Below are 24,650 nucleotides of genomic sequence, written 5' to 3' on the forward strand. Positions count from 1 at the left end.
ACCAGACATGAAGGTGGTGACCAGACGTGAAGGTGGTGACCAGACGTGAAGGTGGTGACCAAACATGAAGGTGGTGACCAGACGTGAAGGTGGTGACCAGACATGAAGGTAGTGACCAGACATGAAGGTAGTGACCAGACATGAAGGTAGTGACCAGACATGAAGGTAGTGACCAGACGTGAAGGTGGTGACCAGACATGAAGGTGGTGACCAGACATGAAGGTAGTGACCAGACGTGAAGGTAGTGACCAGACGTGAAGGTAGTGACCAGACATGAAGGTGGTGACCAGACATGAAGGTAGTGACCAGACATGAAGGTGGTGACCAGACATGAAGGTGGTGACCAGACATGAAGGTAGTGACCAGACATGAAGGTGGTGACCAGACATGAAGGTGGTGACCAGACGTGAAGGTAGTGACCAGACGTGAAGGTAGTGACCAGACGTGAAGGTGGTGACCAGACATGAAGGTGGTGACCAGACGTGAAGGTGGTGACCAGACATGAAGGTGGTGACCAGACATGAAGGTAGTGACCAGACATGAAGGTGGTGACCAGACAGGAAGGTGGTGACCAGACGTGAAGGTAGTGACCAGACATGAAGGTGGTGACCAGACATGAAGGTAGTGACCAGACGTGAAGGTGGTGACCAGACATGAAGGTGGTGACCAGACATGAAGGTAGTGACCAGACTTGAAGGTGGTGTCCAGACATGAAGGTGGTGTCCAGACATGAAGGTAGTGACCAGACATGAAGGTGGTGACCAGACATGAAGGTGGTGTCCAGACATGAAGGTGGTGACCAGACATGAAGGTGGTGTCCAGACATGAAGGTGGTGACCAGACATGAAGGTGGTGACCAGACATGAAGGTAGTGACCAGACATGAAGGTAGTGACCAGACATGAAGGTGGTGACCAGACATGAAGGTAGTGACCAGACATGAAGGTGGTGACCAGACATGAAGGTGGTGACCAGACATGAAGGTAGTGACCAGACATGAAGGTGGTGACCAGACGTGAAGGTGGTGACCAGACGTGAAGGTGGTGACCAGACATGAAGGTGGTGACCAGACATGAAGGTGGTGACCAGACATGAAGGTAGTGACCAGACATGAAGGTGGTGACCAGACATGAAGGTGGTGACCAGACATGAAGGTGGTGTCCAGACATGAAGGTGGTGACCTAACATGAAGGTGGTGACCAGACATGAAGGTGGTGACCAGACATGAAGGTAGTGACCAGACATGAAGGTGGTGACCAGACATGAAGGTAGTGACCAGACATGAAGGTAGTGACCAGACATGAAGGTGGTGACCAGACATGAAGGTGGTGACCAGACATGAAGGTAGTGACCAGACATGAAGGTGGTGACCAGACATGAAGGTGGTGACCAGACGTGAAGGTGGTGACCAGACGTGAAGGTAGTGACCAGACGTGAAGGTAGTGACCAGACGTGAAGGTGGTGACCAGACATGAAGGTGGTGACCAGACATGAAGGTGGTGACCAGACATGAAGGTAGTGACCAAACATGAAGGTGGTGACCAGACATGAAGGTGGTGACCAGACGTGAAGGTGGTGACCAGACGTGAAGGTGGTGACCAGACATGAAGGTGGTGACCAGACGTGAAGGTGGTGACCAGACATGAAGGTGGTGACCAGACATGAAGGTGGTGACCAGACGTGAAGGTGGTGACCAGACATGAAGGTGGTGACCAGACGTGAAGGTAGTGACCAGACGTGAAGGTGGTGACCAGACATGAAGGTGGTGACCAGACATGAAGGTGGTGACCAGACATGAAGGTAGTGACCAGACATGAAGGTGGTGACCAGACGTGAAGGTGGTGACCAGACGTGAAGGTGGTGTCCAGACATGAAGGTGGTGACCAGACATGAAGGTGGTGACCAGACGTGAAGGTGGTGACCAGACATGAAGGTAGTGACCAGACATGAAGGTAGTGACCAGACATGAAGGTAGTGACCAGACATGAAGGTGGTGACCAAACATGAAGGTGGTGACCAGACATGAAGGTGGTGACCAAACATGAAGGTGGTGACCAGACATGAAGGTAGTGACCAGACATGAAGGTGGTGACCAAACATGAAGGTGGTGACCAGACATGAAGGTGGTGACCAAACATGAAGGTAGTGACCAGACATGAAGGTGGTGACCAGACATGAAGGTGGTGACCAGACATGAAGGTGGTGACCAGACATGAAGGTAGTGACCAGACATGAAGGTGGTGACCAGACGTGAAGGTGGTGACCAGACGTGAAGGTGGTGTCCAGACATGAAGGTGGTGACCAGACATGAAGGTGGTGACCAGACATGAAGGTGGTGACCAGACATGAAGGTGGTGTCCAGACATGAAGGTAGTGACCAGACATGAAGGTGGTGACCAAACATGAAGGTGGTGTCCAGACATGAAGGTAGTGACCAGACATGAAGGTGGTGACCAAACATGAAGGTGGTGACCAGACGTGAAGGTGGTGTCCAGACATGAAGGTAGTGACCAGACATGAAGGTGGTGACCAGACATGAAGGTGGTGACCAGACATGAAGGTGGTGTCCAGACATGAAGGTAGTGACCAGACATGAAGGTGGTGACCAGACATGAAGGTGGTGACCAGACATGAAGGTAGTGACCAGACATGAAGGTGGTGACCAGACATGAAGGTGGTGACCAGACGTGAAGGTGGTGACCAGACGTGAAGGTGGTGACCAGACATGAAGGTGGTGACCAGACATGAAGGTGGTGACCAGACATGAAGGTGGTGACCAGACATGAAGGTGGTGACCAGACATGAAGGTGGTGACCAGACGTGAAGGTGGTGACCAGACATGAAGGTGGTGACCAGACGTGAAGGTGGTGACCAGACATGAAGGTGGTGACCAGACATGAAGGTGGTGACCAGACGTGAAGGTAGTGACCAGACGTGAAGGTGGTGACCAGACATGAAGGTGGTGACCAGACATGAAGGTAGTGACCAGACATGAAGGTGGTGACCAGACATGAAGGTAGTGACCAGACATGAAGGTGGTGACCAGACGTGAAGGTGGTGACCAGACATGAAGGTAGTGACCAGACATGAAGGTAGTGACCAGACATGAAGGTGGTGACCAGACATGAAGGTGGTGACCAGACATGAAGGTAGTGACCAGACATGAAGGTGGTGACCAAACATGAAGGTGGTGACCAGACATGAAGGTGGTGACCAAACATGAAGGTAGTGACCAAACATGAAGGTGGTGACCAGACATGAAGGTAGTGACCAGACATGAAGGTGGTGACCAGACATGAAGGTGGTGACCAAACATGAAGGTAGTGACCAGACATGAAGGTGGTGACCAGACATGAAGGTGGTGACCAGACATGAAGGTGGTGACCAGACGTGAAGGTGGTGACCAGACGTGAAGGTGGTGTCCAGACATGAAGGTGGTGACCAGACGTGAAGGTGGTGACCAGACGTGAAGGTGGTGACCAGACATGAAGGTAGTGACCAGACGTGAAGGTAGTGACCAGACATGAAGGTAGTGACCAGACGTGAAGGTGGTGACCAGACGTGAAGGTGGTGACCAGACGTGAAGGTGGTGTCCAGACATGAAGGTGGTGACCAGACGTGAAGGTGGTGACCAGACATGAAGGTGGTGACCAGACATGAAGGTAGTGACCAGACGTGAAGGTAGTGACCAGACGTGAAGGTAGTGACCAGACATGAAGGTAGTGACCAGACATGAAGGTGGTGACCAGACATGAAGGTAGTGACCAGACATGAAGGTAGTGACCAGACATGAAGGTGGTGACCAAACATGAAGGTGGTGACCAGACATGAAGGTGGTGACCAAACATGAAGGTAGTGACCAAACATGAAGGTGGTGACCAGACATGAAGGTAGTGACCAGACATGAAGGTAGTGACCAGACATGAAGGTGGTGACCAGACATGAAGGTAGTGACCAGACATGAAGGTGGTGACCAGACATGAAGGTAGTGACCAGACATGAAGGTGGTGACCAGACATGAAGGTGGTGACCAGACATGAAGGTAGTGACCAGACATGAAGGTGGTGACCAGACATGAAGGTAGTGACCAGACATGAAGGTGGTGACCAGACGTGAAGGTAGTGACCAGACATGAAGGTGGTGACCAGACATGAAGGTGGTGACCAGACATGAAGGTAGTGACCAGACGTGAAGGTGGTGACCAGACATGAAGGTAGTGACCAGACGTGAAGGTAGTGACCAAACATGAAGGTGGTGACCAGACATGAAGACAGGGTCAAAGGTCAATGGGTCACCTACTGGCATCAGAACCTAATCAGGTACTTTATTAATTGAACCTTGATAAAGAAGTGGAAAAGAGGCTGGTCTGGTGTGACCTTCACAACGACACCAACATCTGAAGCACCTTCTGTGTTGAGTATCTTCTGCACATGCACACCTGTGTCACAGGTGTGCATGTGGGCGGAGCCTCGGACAATAACGACTCACAGCTCAGGAGACTTTATTGACGGATCAATAGATGGAGACGTTGATGCGCCTCATGCTCACGATCTTCACGTCGTTCATGTTGCTCACGTTGGTGCTGAAGGTTTGGTTCTCGCCGGGCCTCACGTCCATCATCTCGCCCCGGAGGTCGGCGTGTTCGTACAGCAGCCCGTGACCTTCAGACACGTTGCAGGACATGAGGAACCTCTCGCCGATGTTCTCGCAGGCGTCCTGCAGCTCGAGCATCTGACCCTAGAAGTTCTCGCGCTGGTAGATCCTCATCCTGAAGGCGCCGTGGTGCTGGTGGGAGGACGAGGTCACCTGGAGAGAGAGGTCACGACCCTGCCCCGACCCCTCCTGACTCGAGGCGGTTCTTACGAAGGGGATCATGCGGCAGGACTTGACCCCGTTGCTCAGGCCCGTCATGCTGCTGTGGTCCAGGTTCTCGCCGCTGCGCTCGTAGACCATGAAGCACCTGTGCTCCACCCGGCCGGACTGACACCTGCTCAGGTACGAGGACGTGTCGGGACAGTCGCTCATGCACTCGTAGGAATGACCCTGGAAGTTCCTGTCCTCGTAGAAGATGATCTGAAGGAAGAGGATCCGCGTTGACATGTTTCAAGGTCAGAGCGACGCTTCAGTCTCAGTTCTTCTGTTTCTTATGTTGACTTTTTATCTTGTTTACTTATTTTCTCTCTGACCTGAAGCCACAAAAATACTCTTGTGTTTGCAACACTGGTGCTCGCCGCACGAGGGCGACAGAGAGCAGGTGAACGAGATAACATGACGTCACAGTAATATCTTCTATTAATTCATCTTAAATGAATCGCGTGTCGAGTTGCAACAAGAAATCAAACCTTCAGGAAGAGAAACATTTAAACGTCATTTCCACAGTATTTTAATCAGTAGAAGTCGAAACATCTCACCCGTTCAGGTTCGTTCCTGTGGAGGTCATCGTGCTGGTTGATGGTTCGACGCCGGTTCTGCTCGTGGACCAGAAGGTACCATTACCTGCTTGAACCTTTCATTCTATACGTGAGCCGGACTCCTGGCCTTTGTGTGAAACCCTGAACCAGCAGCATCTCCATGGAAACAGAACTGACAGACAGAAATCCAGCCAATGGAACGCCGCCGGTGACACGGAGGTCAAAGGTCAACGCTCAGGGGTCGCACCTTGACATTGTTGGGACTCGCGCTGTCGCCTCAGCAGCTTTTTTTTCTTCCTCTTTTAATTTTAATAAACACGAAAAAACTTATAAGAAACATTTTCTTATGACGTCATTCTGAGCCGGGGTCAAGCCAGGGTCAAGCCGGGGTCAAGCCGGGGTCAGAGGGCGCTGGAGCGGCAACATTCAGAGACAAACACTTTTGCACGAGCGTCACTTTTAAACTCGTTTCAGAGTCGACATCTGTCACTCAACAGTAGATCCTACTGTTGAGTGACAGGATCTACTGTTGAGTGACAGGATCCACTGTTGAGTGACAGGATCTACTTTTGAGTGACAGGATCTACTGTTGAGTGACAGGATCCACTGTTGAGTGACAGGATCCACTGTTGAGTGACAGGATCCACTGTTTAGTGACAGGATCCACTGTTGAGTGACAGGATCCACTGTTGAGTGACAGGATCTACTTTTGAGTGACAGGATCTACTGTTGAGTGACAGGATCTACTTTTGAGTGACAGGATCTACTGTTGAGTGACAGGATCCACTGTTGAGTGACAGGATCCACTGTTGAGTGACAGGATCCACTGTTGAGTGACAGGATCCACTGTTGAGTGACAGGATCTACTGTTGAGTGACAGGATCCACTGATGAGTGACAGGATCCACTGTTGAGTGACAGGATCCACTGTTGAGTGACAGGATCTACTGTTGAGTGACAGGATCCACTGTTGAGTGACAGGATCCACTGTTGAGTGACAGGATCTACTGTTGAGTGACAGGATCCACTGTTGAGTGACAGGATCCACTGTTGAGTGACAGGATCTACTGTTGAGTGACAGGATCCACTGTTGAGTGACAGGATCTACTGTTGAGTGACAGGATCCACTGTTGAGTGACAGGATCCACTGTTGAGTGACAGGATCTACTTTTGAGTGACAGGATCTACTGTTGAGTGACAGGATCTACTTTTGAGTGACAGGATCTACTGTTGAGTGACAGGATCCACTGTTGAGTGACAGGATCCACTGTTTAGTGACAGGATCCACTGTTGAGTGACAGGATCCACTGTTGAGTGACAGGATCCACTGTTGAGTGACAGGATCTACTGTTGAGTGACAGGATCCACTGTTGAGTGACAGGATCCACTGTTGAGTGACAGGATCTACTTTTGAGTGACAGGATCTACTGTTGAGTGACAGGATCTACTTTTGAGTGACAGGATCTACTGTTGAGTGACAGGATCCACTGTTGAGTGACAGGATCCACTGTTGAGTGACAGGATCTACTTTTGAGTGACAGGATCTACTGTTGAGTGACAGGATCTACTTTTGAGTGACAGGATCTACTGTTGAGTGACAGGATCCACTGTTGAGTGACAGGATCCACTGTTGAGTGACAGGATCCACTGATGAGTGACAGGATCCACTGTTGAGTGACAGGATCCACTGTTGAGTGACAGGATCTACTTTTGAGTGACAGGATCCACTGTTGAGTGACAGGATCTACTTTTGAGTGACAGGATCTACTGTTGAGTGACAGGATCCACTGTTGAGTGACAGGATCCACTGTTTAGTGACAGGATCCACTGTTGAGTGACAGGATCCACTGTTGAGTGACAGGATCTACTGTTGAGTGACAGGATCCACTGTTGAGTGACAGGATCCACTGTTGAGTGACAGGATCTACTGTTGAGTGACAGGATCCACTGTTGAGTGACAGGATCTACTGTTGAGTGACAGGATCCACTGTTGAGTGACAGGATCCACTGTTGAGTGACAGGATCTACTTTTGAGTGACAGGATCTACTGTTGAGTGACAGGATCTACTTTTGAGTGACAGGATCTACTGTTGAGTGACAGGATCTACTTTTGAGTGACAGGATCTACTGTTGAGTGACAGGATCTACTGTTGAGTGACAGGATCTACTTTTGAGTGACAGGATCTACTGTTGAGTGACAGGATCACGACAGCGACTTTTAAATCCATCTTAAGGACGTCTGTCGAATAAACATCAGTTTTTATTTCTCATTTGAACGTTTCACCAAACACAAGACGTGACATGAAACAACAACAACAACAACAACAACAACAACAAACTAACAGAGTCAGAAACGAGTGAAAAACAAGGAAACGACTCTTGATGAGAAAATATGTTTTTACTTAAAAAAAAACAAAACAGGATCAGCATCTTCTCCTGATTTGAAGGTCGTTCTGGTTCTTAATGAACAACATCAGCCTTTAATGGAACAAACATGTAATAATTCATGTTATAAGACATTTATGAACAATATGTTGATGTAATTATAGATTTAAACATTCATGTTGAATCTATAATAAAATAACACACTAATTATTAATTTACTGTGTTTTGTTATACGTAGTTTAATTAAGCTTTGATTTTATTACAGCAAATGTTTCCAGTAGAAAAAAATATTAAATTAACACATTTTATTTTTTTATTGAAAGGTTTCGCGTCATTCGGTCTTACCGCCGCTGGAGGTCGCTGTAACACGCGCTCACCCTTTTCCTGGCAACGCGCTGGATGTTGTCAAACGTTGCTAAGGAAGTTGAGCTAAATTAGCCGAAACTGTCAACAACCGTGAACTCAAGTTCTGCGCGACAACAACGAAAACAGGTGAACGCATCAGAAATACGTTGAATCCGTTTTTAAAGACTGTAAATTGATTCGAATAAGTGTTAGCTTAGCATGCTAGCGTTTGATAGCACTGAGCTAATAGTTGCATGTTTCCGTGTGTTTACATCCAGTCCTCGTTAATGTCGTCATCACAGTGAGACACTATAAACTACACATCAGGTCATTCTCCCGTCTCTGTTCAGAAGTTTGTGAAGGTTTATCTTTCCCTGCGAAGACAGATCCGTCGCAGAGATGAGGAGACAATGACAGAAAATGGAGAAACTCCTGCTGAAGGAGCCTCAGTTCTCAAGAAGCACCGACCGCTGAAGAGTCTGTTCGTAGAAACCAAAGTCATCCATGAAGGCGTCAAACTGCATCATCCTCGTCCTCCGTCGCTGCCCAGACTCTCCCAGGGCAGGACCAGCTGCTCCGTGGAGGAGACGCTTCGGTCCCGGCGGCTGAAGAACAGCCAGGAGAGTCTGAGCGACCCGGTGGAGACCAGCTCGTCCTCGGACTCTCTCAAGGACGACAGAACCGACCCGCTGTCTCCGGCTGGTTCTCTCCTCCACGGGGATCCAAGCAGTCCTCGAGCTCTGGTCTTCAGGAACCGAGGGAGCAGTCTCTCGGATCATGACGGGAGGTCTCGCAGCTCGTCCGAGGACCAGCGAGGGGGGGCGTCCAGGGTCCGTCTGTCTCCGGTGCAGCCCTGCGGACCTCTGCCGGCGCTGCAGCAGAACCTGGCGTCCGCCTCCTTGAGGTCCACTAATAGGATTGACAGGGATTGTTTGGATTACTCCGTGTCCAGAGAAAATCCTCCCGGGCTGCACCGGAACCTGAGTGACAGCCGGCTGCTGGACAACATGGGCTCCGGGCGAGCCTCGGTCAACTCCATGAGGTCCAACTACAGCGTGCTGAACCCCATCAGACCCCAGGACGTGAGGAACAGGTCCGTGTGACCTTCACCTGCTTGTGTTCCTGCTCTTCACTGACGTTCTCTTGGTTCCAGGAGCTTCCTGGAGGGCAGTGTGCTTGGAAGTGGAGCGTTGCTGGGCCCGGATGAACTGGACCGATACTTCCCCGACAGACGTCTGGGCGTCTACGTGGCCACGTGGAACATGCAGGGCGAGAAGGTGAGCAGAGTCGAAGGTCGTCCTCACTCGCTCACGTGCTGCCACTCCATTCCAGGGTCTCCCCACCAACTTGGACGACCTTCTCCTTCCCACCGACTCTGAGTTTGCTCAAGACCTTTACGTGATCGGGGTCCAGGAAGGCTGTCCTGACAGGTACCGTGTTGTTTTCCGATCCTGATGAGTCTCTAGACGAGTGCGTCGTGTGCAGGAGGGAGTGGGAGACGCGTCTGCAGGAGACCCTCGGTCCGTATTACGTCATGATCTACGCTGCTGCTCACGGGGTTCTGTTCCTGACCGTGTTCGTCAGGAGAGACCTCATCTGGTTCTGCTCAGGTCGGTTCCTTCGCCGTCATCTCCAGAAAATAGTAGTTTTTCAACTATATCCATCAGAACAAGAACATCTAGATCGTTCCATTTGAAATAATTGTTTGTTTTTTTATTTCTGTTTTAAAAATATTCTGTATTAATAATGTATATAATTATAATGTATTAATAATATATTAATAATATATCTGTCCTGCATGAACACATTTCTTAAAGAGTCACTAAAAGCCGGAGAGAAAAAGAATGTATTGTCGGGTCTTTTAATAAAAAAATATAATTATTTTAATCTTCTGTAGTGTGTGCATTAATAACTGTTCTAGTAATGGTTCTGGTTCTGTTCTGGTTCTGGTGTTGGACACAGAGGTGGAACACGCCACCGTCACCACCAGGATCATCTCTCAGATCAAGACCAAAGGAGCTGTGGGCGTCGGCTTCACCTTCTTCGGGACGTCCTTCCTCTTCATCACGTCGCACTTCACCTGTGAGTCCAGAGCAGCGGAGGAACCACGACGTTCCTCACCTTCTTCTCTGGTTCCAGCTGGAGACGCCAAAGTCTACGAGAGGATCCTGGACTACAACAAGATCATCGAAGCGTTGTCTCTTCCCAAAAGTCTCCCGGACACGAACCCGTATCGCTCGTCGGCGTGTGAGTCGCGCTTCTTCTCGTCTTCCATCCTTCGAGTCTCGTCTCTCACTCGTGTTTCTGCTCCTCAGCCGACGTGACCACCAGGTACGACCAGGTCTTCTGGTTTGGAGATTTCAACTTCCGTCTGAGCAAAGATCGCGCGGACGTGGAGGCGATCCTGAGCCGCACAGCAGGGGGCGACATGGCGCCGCTGCTGGAGCTGGACCAGCTGTCCGGGGAGATGAAGGACGGTGAGCGGACGTCGACTCTGAAGGACTTTTCAAAGACGGTTCGTGAACACGAGCTTCTTCTGCTCGACAGGTTCCATCTTCAAAGGTTTCCAAGAAGCACAGATTCACTTCCGGCCGACGTACAAGTTCGACGTGGGATGCGACGTCTACGACACGACGTCCAAGCAGAGGACGCCGTCGTACACGGTGAGAAGACAGCCTTTTTAAAAGAGTCTCTCAAACCTTCTCGTCTCGTCAGGATCGAATCCTGTTCCGGAGCCGACAGGTGGACGACATCCAGGTGCTCAAGTACAGCTGCTGCTCCAGCATCAGGACCTCGGACCACCGGCCGGTCGTCGGGGTCTTCCAGGTCAAGCTGAGGCCCGGCAGAGACAAGTGAGTTCAGTTCTGGTGTGACTCGGACCCGTGTGTCTCACGCTCTCTCCGGGCAGCATCCCTCTGGGCGCCGGTCAGTTCGACCGCACTCTGTACCTGGAGGGCATCAGGAGGAGGATCAGCCGCGAGCTCAAGCGACGAGAAGCCATGAAGAACCAGAGCAGCAGCACCATCTGCTCCGTCTCCTGACCCAAGTTCTGCTCCAGGAACCAGGAGGTGACGTCGAGCGAATGACTACTTGAAGTGCATCTTAACCCTTGTTTTTTTAATCGTTTTTTTTACAGTGTTTACATGTTTTAACAGTTAAAATCAAACTCATCATTTCTTACTCGTTCCTGCCAAGATTTGATGTTTAAAACTTAAAGCGTAAACAGAACTAAACACCGGAGTCGACGTTCAAAGATCACGCTTTTAAAGCCTGTAAAATACACATTTCTAAGAGTTTTGTATTTTTTTATTAAAAAGAATTTAACTTTGTAACTTAACATGTTAAACTGCTTTAAATCTTTATCACAATATTTCTCATTTCATGTTATTTATTTGGAAAAGTTCAAATCATGGAAAACCTGAAGTTCTTCAAACTCTCTCTCTCACACACACACACACACACACACACACACACACACACACACCCACCCACCCACACACACTCAGACACCCACACACTCAGACACCCACACCCACCCACCCACCCCCACACACACACACACACACACACACACACACACACACACACACACACACACACACACACACACACACACACACACACACACACACACACCGCTGCTTTAAACTTTTGTTCTGAACGTCAGACTCGTGTCAGAAGTTTGTCAGAAGCATCTTTAGTTTCCTCTGAACATCGACGGATCCGAACCATCAGCTTCAACAAGAGCCTGATTCCACTTCTGTCAACGTCACACATTAATAAATGGTTTTTGTAACAAAAATGTCTTTATTGTGTTTCTTTTCCAAACCTCCAGACAAACAGAAGATGAGCCTGAGAGTGAAGAACCTCGAAGAACAGTCGTGTCTAGAAGCTCGAGTTGAAAGTGTTTCGTCGTCGTGGCGACAATAATCTGGGTCAAAGGTCGATGAAGATCTAAAGTCACATGTTATTTAAACTCATAAAACAAACTAACAAAAGGTGACAAATGCCAGTTTCATCGTTTCTTTTGATAAATACGACACGTTATATATTATAGTCGGATGTCATGTGACGACACTTTATGATTCGATGCAACAGTTGGAGACAAAAACTAAATAAAGCGATAAAAGTCTACCTTCCTGCTCCGGACGCTGATCATAGAAACTACTTTAGTTGCTCTCAGGTGTTTTAAACTGCAACAGAAAACGTCTCAAAGTTGCCATTCTTTGTTGTTCTTCCCACGGAGCTCAGTGATCGTCACGGTAACAGGTTCCTATGAGATTTAAATTCTGTCAAACAGCGCCCCTGGCGGCGGAGATCTGCTCCCACAGCGAGCGAGTCCTGTGTTGGGAGGCGACACTGGTTCGGTCTTCAAGTCCAGTTTATTTCCAGTGACGTCGCCCGCGGCGCTGGTCTATCGGAAGAGGCGATAGGTTCGCGGCAGACGCCCGTCTCTGCTGGACAGCGCCGCCTGGATGTGTTCGTACGGCGGCAGCTCCGTCAGGTCGCCGACCGCCGCCACCGCCGGCTTGCTGCGCAGCATCTTGGTCGTCACTCGCTTGATGTCGCCGGCCGTCACGTGACCTGGAACACGAGCAGAACCATCAGGACGTAAGAAAACCTGCCCATCATCTCCGGACTCACTGATCAGAGCGCAGAGCTCGTGCGGAAGCTTCCTCTTCCCCGTGGACAGAACCTGACGACCCACGTCCTCGAAGATCACCGGCCGCGACTCCAGGTTCATCATCAGCATCGACTTGAGCTGAGTCTTCGCTCGCTCCAGCTCCATCTGCAGGACCAGACAGGTTCTCAACCATCAGGTTCTCAACCATCATGTTCTCAACCATCAGGTTTTCAACCATCAGGTTCTCAACCATCAGGTTCTTAACCATCAGGTTCTCAACCATCAGGTTTTCAACCATCAGGTTCTCAACCATCAGGTTCTCAACCATCAGGTTCTCAACCATCAGGTTCTCAACCATCAGGTTCTCAACCATCAGGTTCTCCAAGAGGTTCTGAAGAAAGTCCACTGGACCGTGTAGAGTTCTAGAAGACGTTCCTTTCCCCAACGAGAAGAAGCTGAAGAAGCGTCTAGAACTCTACATGTCAAGACGACTTCCTTCTGAACCTCTTGGATTCGATCAGTTCGTCTTCAGCCGCGACAGATCACGACAAACGTCTGGAGACTCTTCTGACGCGGAGAGAATAGAGTTTAAAAGTCAAACATATTATCAAACATTAACTTAAGTCTCACTGATCTGAGCCGTCGTTCAGTTCTAACGTGAGCAGAAATATAAGGAAGTCATTTCTCTGTTGACGTTCCTCGCGTCAGTGTTGGAGCGAAACACTGAAGTCATCGTCCTGTGATTCTTCAAAGAAGTAAAACTAAGTTATCAAACGTTTAAATCTTCTGCTACTTTTCTCTTCAGTCTCTCAGTGAGCGTCAGTTCTTTGAGGCTCAAAGCTGTTGTGTTGTTCACGTTTGTTCGCACACGTTCATCAAGTGTCTCAGTACCTCTCCAGCACTTCCTGACATCTGGATGAACTCCCTGGTGATGATTTCCACCATTTCTCGGACCTGCAGGTGAAAACACAACATTCAAGAGTCATGTGATCACTTCAAATGACCTTGAAACAAGATTCATAATCTCTCATGTGTCGTTGAGCTCCATCTGGATCTGCGAGGCATTGAAGGATTCATCATTTCATCTGTGATATGGCGGCAGTTTAACGCGTAACAAATAAAACATAGTGTTGTTGAAAGAGATTCAACATCACGCCTGACAAACGTTTGAAGTTGTTTAGTGTAAGTTCAGGTCATTGAAGGCATCGTTAGGATCGTGTTCTGGAGTTAAAGGTAGAGACGAGTGTAGCTCGACTGATACACAACTACACACTAACTCTAACTAACACAACAGTATTTTTAAATAAAACACATGCATCAGACGAGACATCTTTCCGTAACGAAGCAAACGTGACTTTATTTTATTATAAAATATTTTCAACAAATCACATTCAAAGGTCAAAGTTGACTTTTGTGTGAAGCAGTAGTTTAACAAATGTTTACTTTGAAAATGTATCTCTATTTAGTTTATGTTTATCATCATTTACACATTAATAAAGCTCTCAAGTACTGGATAATACTACACATATATACTTGTTACTACACTATCACAACACCAGAGTCAAGTACTGGATAATACTACACATATATACTTGTTACTACACTATCACAACACCAGAGTCAAGTACTGGACAATACTACACATATATACTTGTTACTACACTATCACAACACCAGAGTCAAGTACTGGATAATACTACACATATATACTTGTTACTACACTATCACAACACCAGAGTCAAGTACTGGACAATACTACACATATATACTTGTTACTACACTATCACAACACCAGAGTCAAGTACTGGACAATACTACACATATATACGTGTTACTACACTATCACAACACCAGAGTCAAGTGCTGGACAATACTACACATATATACTTGTTACTACACTATCACAACACCAGAGTCAAGTATTGGACAATACTACACATATATACTTGTTACTACACTATCACAACACCAGAGTCAAGTACTCCAGAATACTACACATATATACTTGTTACTACACTATCACAACACCAGAGTCAAGTGCTGGACAATACTACACATATATACTTGTTACTACACTATCACAACACCAGAGTCAAGTACTGGACAATACTACACATATATACTTGTTTCTACACTATCATAACACCAGAGTCAAGTACTGGACAATACTACACATATAAACTTGTTACTACACCATCACAACACCAGAGTCAAGTACTGGACAATACTACACATATATACTTGTTACTACACTATCACAACACCAGAGTCAAGTACTGGACAATACTACATATATATACTTGTTACTACACTATCACAACACCAGAGTCAAGTGCTGGACAATACTACACATATATACTTGTTACTACACTATCACAACACCAGAGTCAAGTACTGGACAATACTACATATATATACTTGTTACTACACTATCACAACACCAGAGTCAAGTGCTGGACAATACTACACATATATACTTGTTTCTACACTATCACAACACCAGAGTCAAGTACTGGACAATACTACACATATATACTTGTTTCTACACCATCACAACACCAGAGTCAAGTACTGGACAATACTACACATATATACTTGTTACTACACTATCACAACACCAGAGTCAAGTACTGGACAATACTACATATATATACTTGTTACTACACTATCACAACACCAGAGTCAAGTGCTGGACAATACTACACATATATACTTGTTACTACACTATCACAACACCAGAGTCAAGTGCTGGACAATACTACACATATATACTTGTTACTACACTATCATAACACCAGAGTCAAGTACTGGACAATACTACACATATATACTTGTTACTACACCATCACAACACCAGAGTCAAGTACTGGACAATACTACACATATATACTTGTTACTACACTATCACAACACCAGAGTCAAGTACTGGACAATACTACATATATATACTTGTTACTACACTATCACAACACCAGAGTCAAGTGCTGGACAATACTACACATATATACTTGTTACTACACTATCACAACACCAGAGTCAAGTGCTGGACAATACTACACATATATACTTGTTTCTACACTATCATAACACCAGAGTCAAGTACTGGACAATACTACACATATATACTTGTTACTACACTATCACAACACCAGAGTCAAGTACTGGACAATACTACACATATATACTTGTTTCTACACTATCATAACACCAGAGTCAAGTACTGGACAATACTACACATATATACTTGTTACTACACTATCACAACACCAGAGTCAAGTACTGGACAATACTACACATATATACTTGTTACTACACTATCACAACACCAGAGTCAAGTACTGGACAATACTACACATATATACTTGTTACTACACTATCACAACACCAGAGTCAAGTACTGGACAATACTACACATATATACTTGTTTCTACACTATCATAACACCAGAGTCAAGTACTGGACAATACTACACATATATACTTGTTACTACACCATCACAACACCAGAGTCAAGTACTGGACAATACTACACATATATACTTGTTTCTACACTATCATAACACCAGAGTCAAGTACTGGACAATACTACACAGATATACTTGTTACTACACCATCACAACACCAGAGTCAAGTACTGGACAATACTACACATATATACTTGTTACTACACTATCACAACACCAGAGTCAAGTACTGGACAATACTACATATATATACTTGTTACTACACTATCACAACACCAGAGTCAAGTGCTGGACAATACTACACATATATACTTGTTACTACACTATCACAACACCAGAGTCAAGTACTGGACAATACTACACATATATACTTGTTACTACACTATCACAACACCAGAGTCAAGTACTGGACAATACTACACATATATACTTGTTACTACACTATCACAACACCAGAGTCAAGTGCTGGACAATACTACACATATATACTTGTTTCTACACTATCATAACACCAGAGTCAAGTACTGGACAATACTACACATATATACTTGTTACTACACTATCACAACACCAGAGTCAAGTACTGGACAATACTACACATATATACTTGTTTCTACACTATCATAACACCAGAGTCAAGTACTGGACAATACTACACATATATACTTGTTACTACACCATCACAACACCAGAGTCAAGTACTGGACAATACTACACATATATACTTTTACTACACTATCACAACACCAGAGTCAAGTACTGGACAATACTACACATATATACTTGTTACTACACTATCACAACACCAGAGTCAAGTACTGGACAATACTACACATATATACTTGTTACTACACTATCACAACACCAGAGTCTAGTACTGGACAATACTACACATATATCCTTGTTACTACACTATCACAACACCAGAGTCAAGTACTGGACAATACTACACATATATACTTGTTACTACACTATCACAACACCTGAGTCAAGTACTGGACAATACTACACATATATACTTGTTACTACACTATCATAACACCAGAGTCAAGTACTGGACAATACTACACATATATACTTGTTACTAAAGTATCACTGCACCAGAGTCAAGTACTGGACAATACTACACATATATACTTGTTACTACACTATCACAACACCAGAGTCAAGTACTGGACAATACTACACATATATACTTGTTACTACACTATCACAACACCAGAGTCAAGTACTGGACAATACTACACATATATACTTGTTACTACACTATCACAACACCAGAGTCAAGTACTGGACAATACTACACATATATACTTGTTACTACACTATCACAACACCAGAGTCAAGTACTGGACAATACTACACATATATACTTGTTACTACACTATCACAACACCAGAGTCAAGTACTGGACAATACTACACATATATACTTGTTACTACACTATCACAACACCAGAGTCAAGTACTGGACAATACTACACATATATACTTGTTACTACACTATCACAACACCAGAGTCAAGTACTGGACAATACTACACATATATACTTGTTACTACACTATCACAACACCAGAGTCAAGTACTGGACAATACTACACATATATACTTGTTACTACACTATCATAACACCAGAGTCAAGTACTGGACAATACTACACATATATCCTTGTTACTACACTATCACAACACCAGAGTCAAGTACTGGACAATACTACACATATATACTTGTTACTACACTATCACAACACCTGAGTCAAGTACTGGACAATACTACACATATATACTTGTTACTACACTATCATAACACCAGAGTCAAGTACTGGACAATACTACACATATATACTTGTTACTAAAGTATCACTGCACCAGAGTCAAGTACTGGACAATACTACACATATATACTTGTTACTACACTATCACAACACCAGAGTCAAGTACTGGACAATACTACACATATATACTTGTTACTACACTATCACAACACCAGAGTCAAGTACTGGACAATACTACACATATATACTTGTTACTACACTATCACAACACCAGAGTCAAGTACTGGACAATACTACACATATATACTTGTTACTACACTATCACAACACCAGAGTCAAGTACTGGACAATACTACACATATATACTTGTTACTACACTATCACAACACCAGAGTCAAGTACTGGACAATACTACACATATATACTTGTTACTACACTATCACAACACCAGAGTCAAGTACTGGACAATACTACACATATATACTTGTTACTACACTATCACAACACCAGAGTCAAGTACTGGACAATACTACACATATATACTTGTTACTACACTATCACAACACCAGAGTCAAGTACTGGACAATACTACACATATATACTTGTTACTACACTATCATAACACCAGAGTCAAGTACTGGACAATACTACACATATTTACTTGTTACTACACTATCACTTTATATCATATCCTGTTATCGTGACACGTATCAACACACTCTTGATAAAACACACTTTTATCAGTAAATCAGTTACTCTTATGAATCTGATTCAAAGTTTGATGATAAAAAATGAGGAAATATTAAAGTCATGTCAACAACACATTGGGGGTCAAACCTGTCGGGGGTCAGCGCTGGCGTGGATACACAGCAGGCCGCTGTCTTCGAAGCTGTGATGGTACGAGGTGGCGTTGTACATCCAGTGATGTCTGCAACACAGAGGCAGGGGTCAGGGGTCAGAGGGTGAAGGTCGTCGGCTTCTGTCCGTCGTCATCACTCGACGCCTCCTTCACCTGTTGAGGACGTTGAGATACAGGCGGGTGAACATGCCCTTCCCTGGACCGCCGGAGGAGAAGGAGCCGCCTCCGCCCATGATCATGTTCAGGACGGCGAACGGGATGAAGTCGTCCTCCTGCTTTACACAGAAGACACGGTGAGGATCCTGTGACCTCGAGCCGAGGCTGACGACGCACCAGGAAGGAGCAGCTCTCCAGACCGATCATGATGTGAGTGAGCTCCGGGATCGGCGTCGGACCGAGACTCACGTCCGACATGTCCTTGTCCATCTGTGAAGGTCCACACGACTCATGAACACAAGTAGATGTTACGAGAAGCATCATCAGAAACCCACGAAGAACACGGACCTTCATGATCCCGCCCGTGTACTGCGCCACAGAGAGGTCCACGTTGCCGGCGCCGCTCGCTCCCCACACCGGCGTCACGTCCAGCAGGTGCCTCCTGGCCGACTCCACCAGCTGCTCGTGCTCGATGCCCACCCCGGCCAGGACCATCCGCTCCGGACGGTAGTAGTTCCTCAGGTACTTGTGCAGAACCTTCTTGTCGATCTGCTCCACGTTGTTGACGGGACAGAAGCGAGGGAGTCCCACCGTGTTTCCTCCATAAGCAGCCTGGAAACAAAACCATCGATAAAAACACTGATAACAGTAAGATAACCAAGTAATGATGACGATAATAATAACATGATAATATATGAACAGTGATAACAATAATGATAATATAAACAGAACAATGACATCAAAAACAATCATTATAATAACAGTACGTTGATAGAAACAATAATAACAATAATAAACAGTAAGTAAGTAACGAGGAACAAAGGAGGAAGTGACTCACAGCGTGGATCATCTCCGTCAGCAGAGGTTCAGGGTCCGGACGCATGTTCAGATCCTCCAGCTCAAAACGAATAGCCATCCTCGTCATCTCCATCTCATCCTCTACGTGAAAGATGACGTTTGAAGGGAGCTCTTCGTTTCATAGAGAAGTGTGTACTTCATGAAAGTGTGTACTTCATGAAAGTGTGTACTTCATGAAAGTGTGTACTTCATGAAAGTGTGTACTTCATGAAAGTGTGTACTTCATGAAAGTATGTACTTCATGAAAGTATGTACTTCATGAAAGTGTGTACTTCATGAAAGTATGTACTTCATGAAAGTGTGTACTTCATGAAAGTATGTACTTCATTAAAATAATCATATAGGAAAACGTTGTAAAAAAGATACCAAAATGAAAAAAATGTAAAACCAGGATATTAAAAAATGTAACTTCTAATTTAACATAAAAACAAACGACCTTAAGACAAGATATAAAAACGTAAAGGGTTAAATATTCTAGTTTTACTGAATTTTAATGTCTTTAGACCATTAAAAAAAAAAAAAATCAGTGTCAAGTTGTCAGTGAAATAGATCAATTAAAAGTTATTCAGTGATTAGTTTGGTTTATTTTGCCTGTAACTGCTGCTTTAAAGTGATTTACAATCTAAACTAACGATAGTTTTGTCATGTTTTTACTTTAAAACTCATGGTGACTCGTTTACAATCAGATCGTATCGATCTTTTCCTTCACTGAACATGAGACGTGGATCAGTGACGGACGCGTGACTCACCGAGGAGTCGCGGCTGAAGGACGGCGTCGGACAACAGACTGACGACGGTGTCCAGACCCTTGACTTCTGCCGACACGGCGTACATGGTGGTGTCTCTGCAGCCACCAACACGTCAGCGTCTAGAGTCGAGCTGCAGGTGCGTGAACTTACCTGGACGCCTGGCAGTCGCAGACGCCGCCGTGTTTCTCCAGCGCGAGCAGGATCTCATCTTTGCTGCCGTACTGAGCTGTGGACTGAGACGCTCTGATGTTAACGGGTGTGAACATGTGTTTCCTTCACACACACACTGGAAGAGACTTACAGAAAAAGCAAGTTTCTCCAAGAAGTGAGCGACTCCACTCGGGTATTTGGTCTCATGTCTGGATCCAGAGTTCACCAGAACTTGAATAAAAGCACGAGATAAGAGTCAGGGATGAGGTTTTTGATGGTTTGATGTCGTGACATGTTTACCTCCGACTGTGCAGAACTGACCAAACTTGTTCTGAGAGGCAACTCTGAGGCCATTGTCTAGAGTAGTGATCCGTGTCTCGTACTCCTTCTGACCGTCGACGGAGGCGAACAAAGGCTTCGGGATTCCAGGCAGCGGCAACGAGAGGGAGATGTTCGGGTATCCAGCGCCGCTGCTGTACTTCCTGTAGGCGGCGACACCGAGCCTGAGGACGACAGACGCGCCATGACTTTTTATTGTTGGAGGAAAAAAAGAAGCGAAACATAAACATGCGTTTGTCATGAAAAGGTTTTTTAAGAATAACTTAAAACAAACCAGAAAGACTTTCAACAACATCATCCAGTTATACTTACTTTACTTTAATAAAAGACATGCTCATGATCGCACTACAATTTAAACATTCAACCTATTTATTTTTGTAATACGTTTATTAAATTTATCAAAATAACGAGTACAATTTCACTTAATATACATTTTTTAAATACATTTATGCTCTTTTATACAAGCTCCAGAGAAGACAGTGCAACAGTTAAAACAGCTTTTCATTCAAAATCTACACTAAAATGTTTTTTTCAATTTGCTTTTTAAACATTTTTCTAAAATATTTTTCATGGAATAATGTGTTGATATTTTTTTTCAACTTCAGTCTCTTAGATGTTTTTTTTTTGGTTAATTTAAACTTTGTTGTAAAGTTTTATAGTTTTTCTCCGTTATTAGTATGTTTTGATTTTCAATTATGAATCACAATCATAATCACAATACTGTCCAAACAAATCGTATATTAGCTTCAGCTAAAGAAACATGTATTTTTAAATTATCTATAAATGTTTATACATTTGTTTTACATTTTTATATTTCAATATCATTAAGCAGGTGATTTAACTGAAGCTGAGAATGTTGAGAACAAGTTTGTTTTAAGGTTTAAAGTGAACGTAAAGTCACACATTATAAGACAAGTATTACAAGTACACGGACAGCACATACAAATATATGAAAATGATCTAAATACACGTTTTAAAGTATATGAAATTCAAAGTATCTTGATTGGTGTGAAAATAAAAAGCACACGAACCGTAAAACTCTACAGAAACTTGATTATTTGAACAATAGTTTTAATAGTTGTGTCTTCTAGCGACACACCGTCGTCTCTGCGCATGCGTTATTGTGATTGTCATTATTATCGATACATGATTGAAAACGTTCGATCCAACCGTGTCTTTGACAGCTAGCTTAGCTTCGTGCTAACCGACTGAACTACAAGTAACGCTCGCTCTCGACAAGAACAACAACTTCACTCGAGTCGCGCTTTCAGCCTCGTTTACTTGTTGTCGGAGTGACTCGTTCAAAGCTGCGTGTGAAGCGTTTTTACCTCTGAACGCGAGTCCAGGACCTGCAGCTCGACATGTGAGTCGCCATCTTTGCTGCCCGGGACTCTTCTTCTTCTGCTTCCGCTGCTTCTTCTTCTTCGGCAGCTCGTTACTACAGCCTAGTGTTGGACCAGAGTCACTACAAGCTGTCCTGCGCATGATTTATTATAAACGTTTTATAAATATCTGTTTATTTATTAACATTAAAATATTATTTCATATAAACATTTTTAAAATACGTATTTATTTCATAAATATTAAAATATTATTTGATACAAACATTTTAAAAATATCTATTTATTTATTAAAATAAAAATATTATTTGATACAAACATTTTAAAAATACGTATTTATTTATTAACATTAAAATATTATTTGATATTAACATTTTAAAAATAGGCATTTATTTATAAACATTAAAATATTATTTGAAACGAACATTTTGAAAATATGTTGAATTCATTTATTAAAATCACTTTACATTAATTGATTTATTACATTAAAATATGAATATATTCAAACTCATTGGAAATAAGTAAAATATTCAGAATCAATTCAAGGTTATTTAACATAAAAAGGTAGAAAATAGATTTATTTACATTAAAATATTGTTTTAAATAGACGTTTGAAAAGATTTTACATTTATGTTTTAACGCTTAAAATATTCTTTTATATGAATCATTTTAAAACATGTTGAATATTAAGATTAAAATATTACTTTATTCAAAAATAATTTAATCCAAACATTTTGAAAATATGTTGAATTTATTTAATAATTTAAACTTCAAGCTTCTCTTGACCAGCAGAGGGCGACATATTTCTACAAACGCCTTCATATGATAAATATTAAGATCATTAATTTACGTTTTAATAAAAATGATTTAAACTCGACCAACAGTCTTTACGTCACTCGTTGAAGACTTTAAACGGAACTGTTGCGATGATCGTTCGAGTCTCTGCGGAGCAAACAAGATTCTCTTGGAGATTCAAGTGTTTGAAGATGAAGTTTGAAGTTTGAAGTTTGAAGTTTGAAGATCTCGTCCTCAGAGGCTCACGAGCTTCACTTTTATCTGCAGTTTGTTTGTTTGTTTCAAACAAGATTCAAAGAGTTCTTAAGGTTCATCAAAGGGGTCGACTCAAGGTCACGGTGGGGCGGTCGCCTGATGACCTCTGATGACCCCTGATGACCTCTAATGACCTCCAGCAGGAAAGATTCAACATGTGATGATTGTGACGACAAAATATTTTGTATAATTGACTTAAATTATTGTAGTTTTTACAAATTGATTGACGAACGTGTTTTAAAGTTGCGTCGCTTTTCAAAGAACAGAAATAAAAGAATGAAAGTTGAATTAATATTTAAACATCAACAACAAAAACAAATGAAGCTCATGAATGAACGATCGATCAGTTTATCAAAGTCTCATCAATATTAATTCTTAACGATGATTAAAACAACAAAGTTCGTCACATGTTTAATTATGTTCATTCAGTTTTGACACTTTTATTTTAATGAAACGTTTTTCTTTTTTAAAAATGACACAAACATGTTTATCAATAAATTATTTATTTTGTCTCTCGTTCGATAAATCATTGAGTTTCAACGAGAATGAAGTGAAACCAGCGTCAGAACTTTGACTCGTGCACGTGAACCTTGACTCGTGCACGTGAACATGAACCTTGAACTGTGCACGTGAACCTTGACTCGTGCACGTGAACATGAACCTTGAACTGTGCACGTGAACCTTGACTCGTGCACGTGAACATGAACCTTGAACTGTGCACGTGAACCTTGACTCGTGCACGTGAACCTTGACTCGTGCACGTGAACATGAACCTTGAACTGTGCACGTGAACCTTGACTCGTGCACGTGAACATGAACCTTGAACTGTGCACGTGAACCTTGACTCGTGCACGTGAACCTTGACTCGTGCACGTGAACCTTGACTCGTGCACGTGAACATGAACCTTGAACTGTGCACGTGAACCTTGACTCGTGCACGTGAACCTTGACTCGTGCACGTGAACCTTGACTCGTGCACGTGAACATGAACCTTGAACTGTGCACGTGAACCTTGACTCGTGCACGTGAACCTTGACTCGTGCACGTGAACCTTGACTCGTGCACATGAACCTTGACTCGTGCACGTGAACCTTGACTCGTGCACGTGAACATGAACCTTGAACTGTGCACGTGAACATGAACCTTGAA

At 44.1% G+C, this 24,650-nt stretch overlaps 2 protein-coding genes and 1 pseudogene across 6 annotated transcripts; 1 reads left to right on the plus strand and 2 right to left on the minus strand.

Moving 5' to 3' along the window:
* Positions 1-4,511: 4,511 nt before the first annotated feature.
* LOC148090169 (gamma-crystallin M2-like) lies at positions 4,512-8,395 on the minus strand (annotated as a pseudogene).
* inpp5e (inositol polyphosphate-5-phosphatase E) lies at positions 8,171-11,899 on the plus strand. Of its 2 annotated transcripts, none has more exons than XM_087813282.1 (11): positions 8,171-8,286; positions 8,522-9,232; positions 9,293-9,416; positions 9,472-9,569; positions 9,625-9,749; positions 10,102-10,221; positions 10,279-10,386; positions 10,455-10,616; positions 10,687-10,802; positions 10,855-10,991; positions 11,048-11,899. In XM_087813282.1, exons 2-11 carry the CDS (start codon positions 8,550-8,552, stop codon positions 11,178-11,180), a joined length of 1,806 nt encoding a protein of 601 aa, XP_087669408.1. In that variant the 5' UTR covers positions 8,171-8,286; positions 8,522-8,549; the 3' UTR covers positions 11,181-11,899. The 2 variants fall into 2 exon arrangements, with proteins under 2 accessions (XP_087669408.1, XP_087669400.1); XM_087813274.1 differs by having other exon boundaries at positions 8,185-8,286; positions 8,526-9,232.
* A 24-nt stretch (positions 11,900-11,923) lies between these two features.
* Positions 11,924-22,530, minus strand: pmpca (peptidase, mitochondrial processing subunit alpha). Of its 4 annotated transcripts, none has more exons than XM_087778757.1 (13): positions 22,440-22,530; positions 21,073-21,275; positions 20,924-21,003; positions 20,773-20,855; positions 20,623-20,717; positions 19,854-19,954; positions 19,364-19,627; positions 19,193-19,285; positions 19,013-19,131; positions 18,838-18,928; positions 13,655-13,717; positions 12,784-12,928; positions 11,924-12,723 (listed from the first exon to the last, which is right to left on the minus strand). In XM_087778757.1, the coding sequence occupies exons 1-13, from the start codon at positions 22,484-22,486 to the stop codon at positions 12,554-12,556; spliced, it is 1,554 nt and encodes a 517-aa protein (XP_087634883.1). In that variant the 5' UTR covers positions 22,487-22,530; the 3' UTR covers positions 11,924-12,553. The 4 variants fall into 4 exon arrangements, with proteins under 4 accessions (XP_087634883.1, XP_087634875.1, XP_087634867.1 ...); XM_087778749.1 differs by having other exon boundaries at positions 19,013-19,134; XM_087778741.1 differs by having other exon boundaries at positions 21,073-21,299; positions 22,440-22,492.
* Between the last annotated feature and the right edge of the window lie 2,120 nt (positions 22,531-24,650).

The sequence above is a fragment of the Callionymus lyra genome, chromosome 1 (genome assembly GCF_982586985.1).
Source record: "Callionymus lyra chromosome 1, fCalLyr1.hap1.1, whole genome shotgun sequence".
In the NCBI taxonomy this organism is placed as follows: Eukaryota; Metazoa; Chordata; class Actinopteri; order Syngnathiformes; family Callionymidae; genus Callionymus; species Callionymus lyra.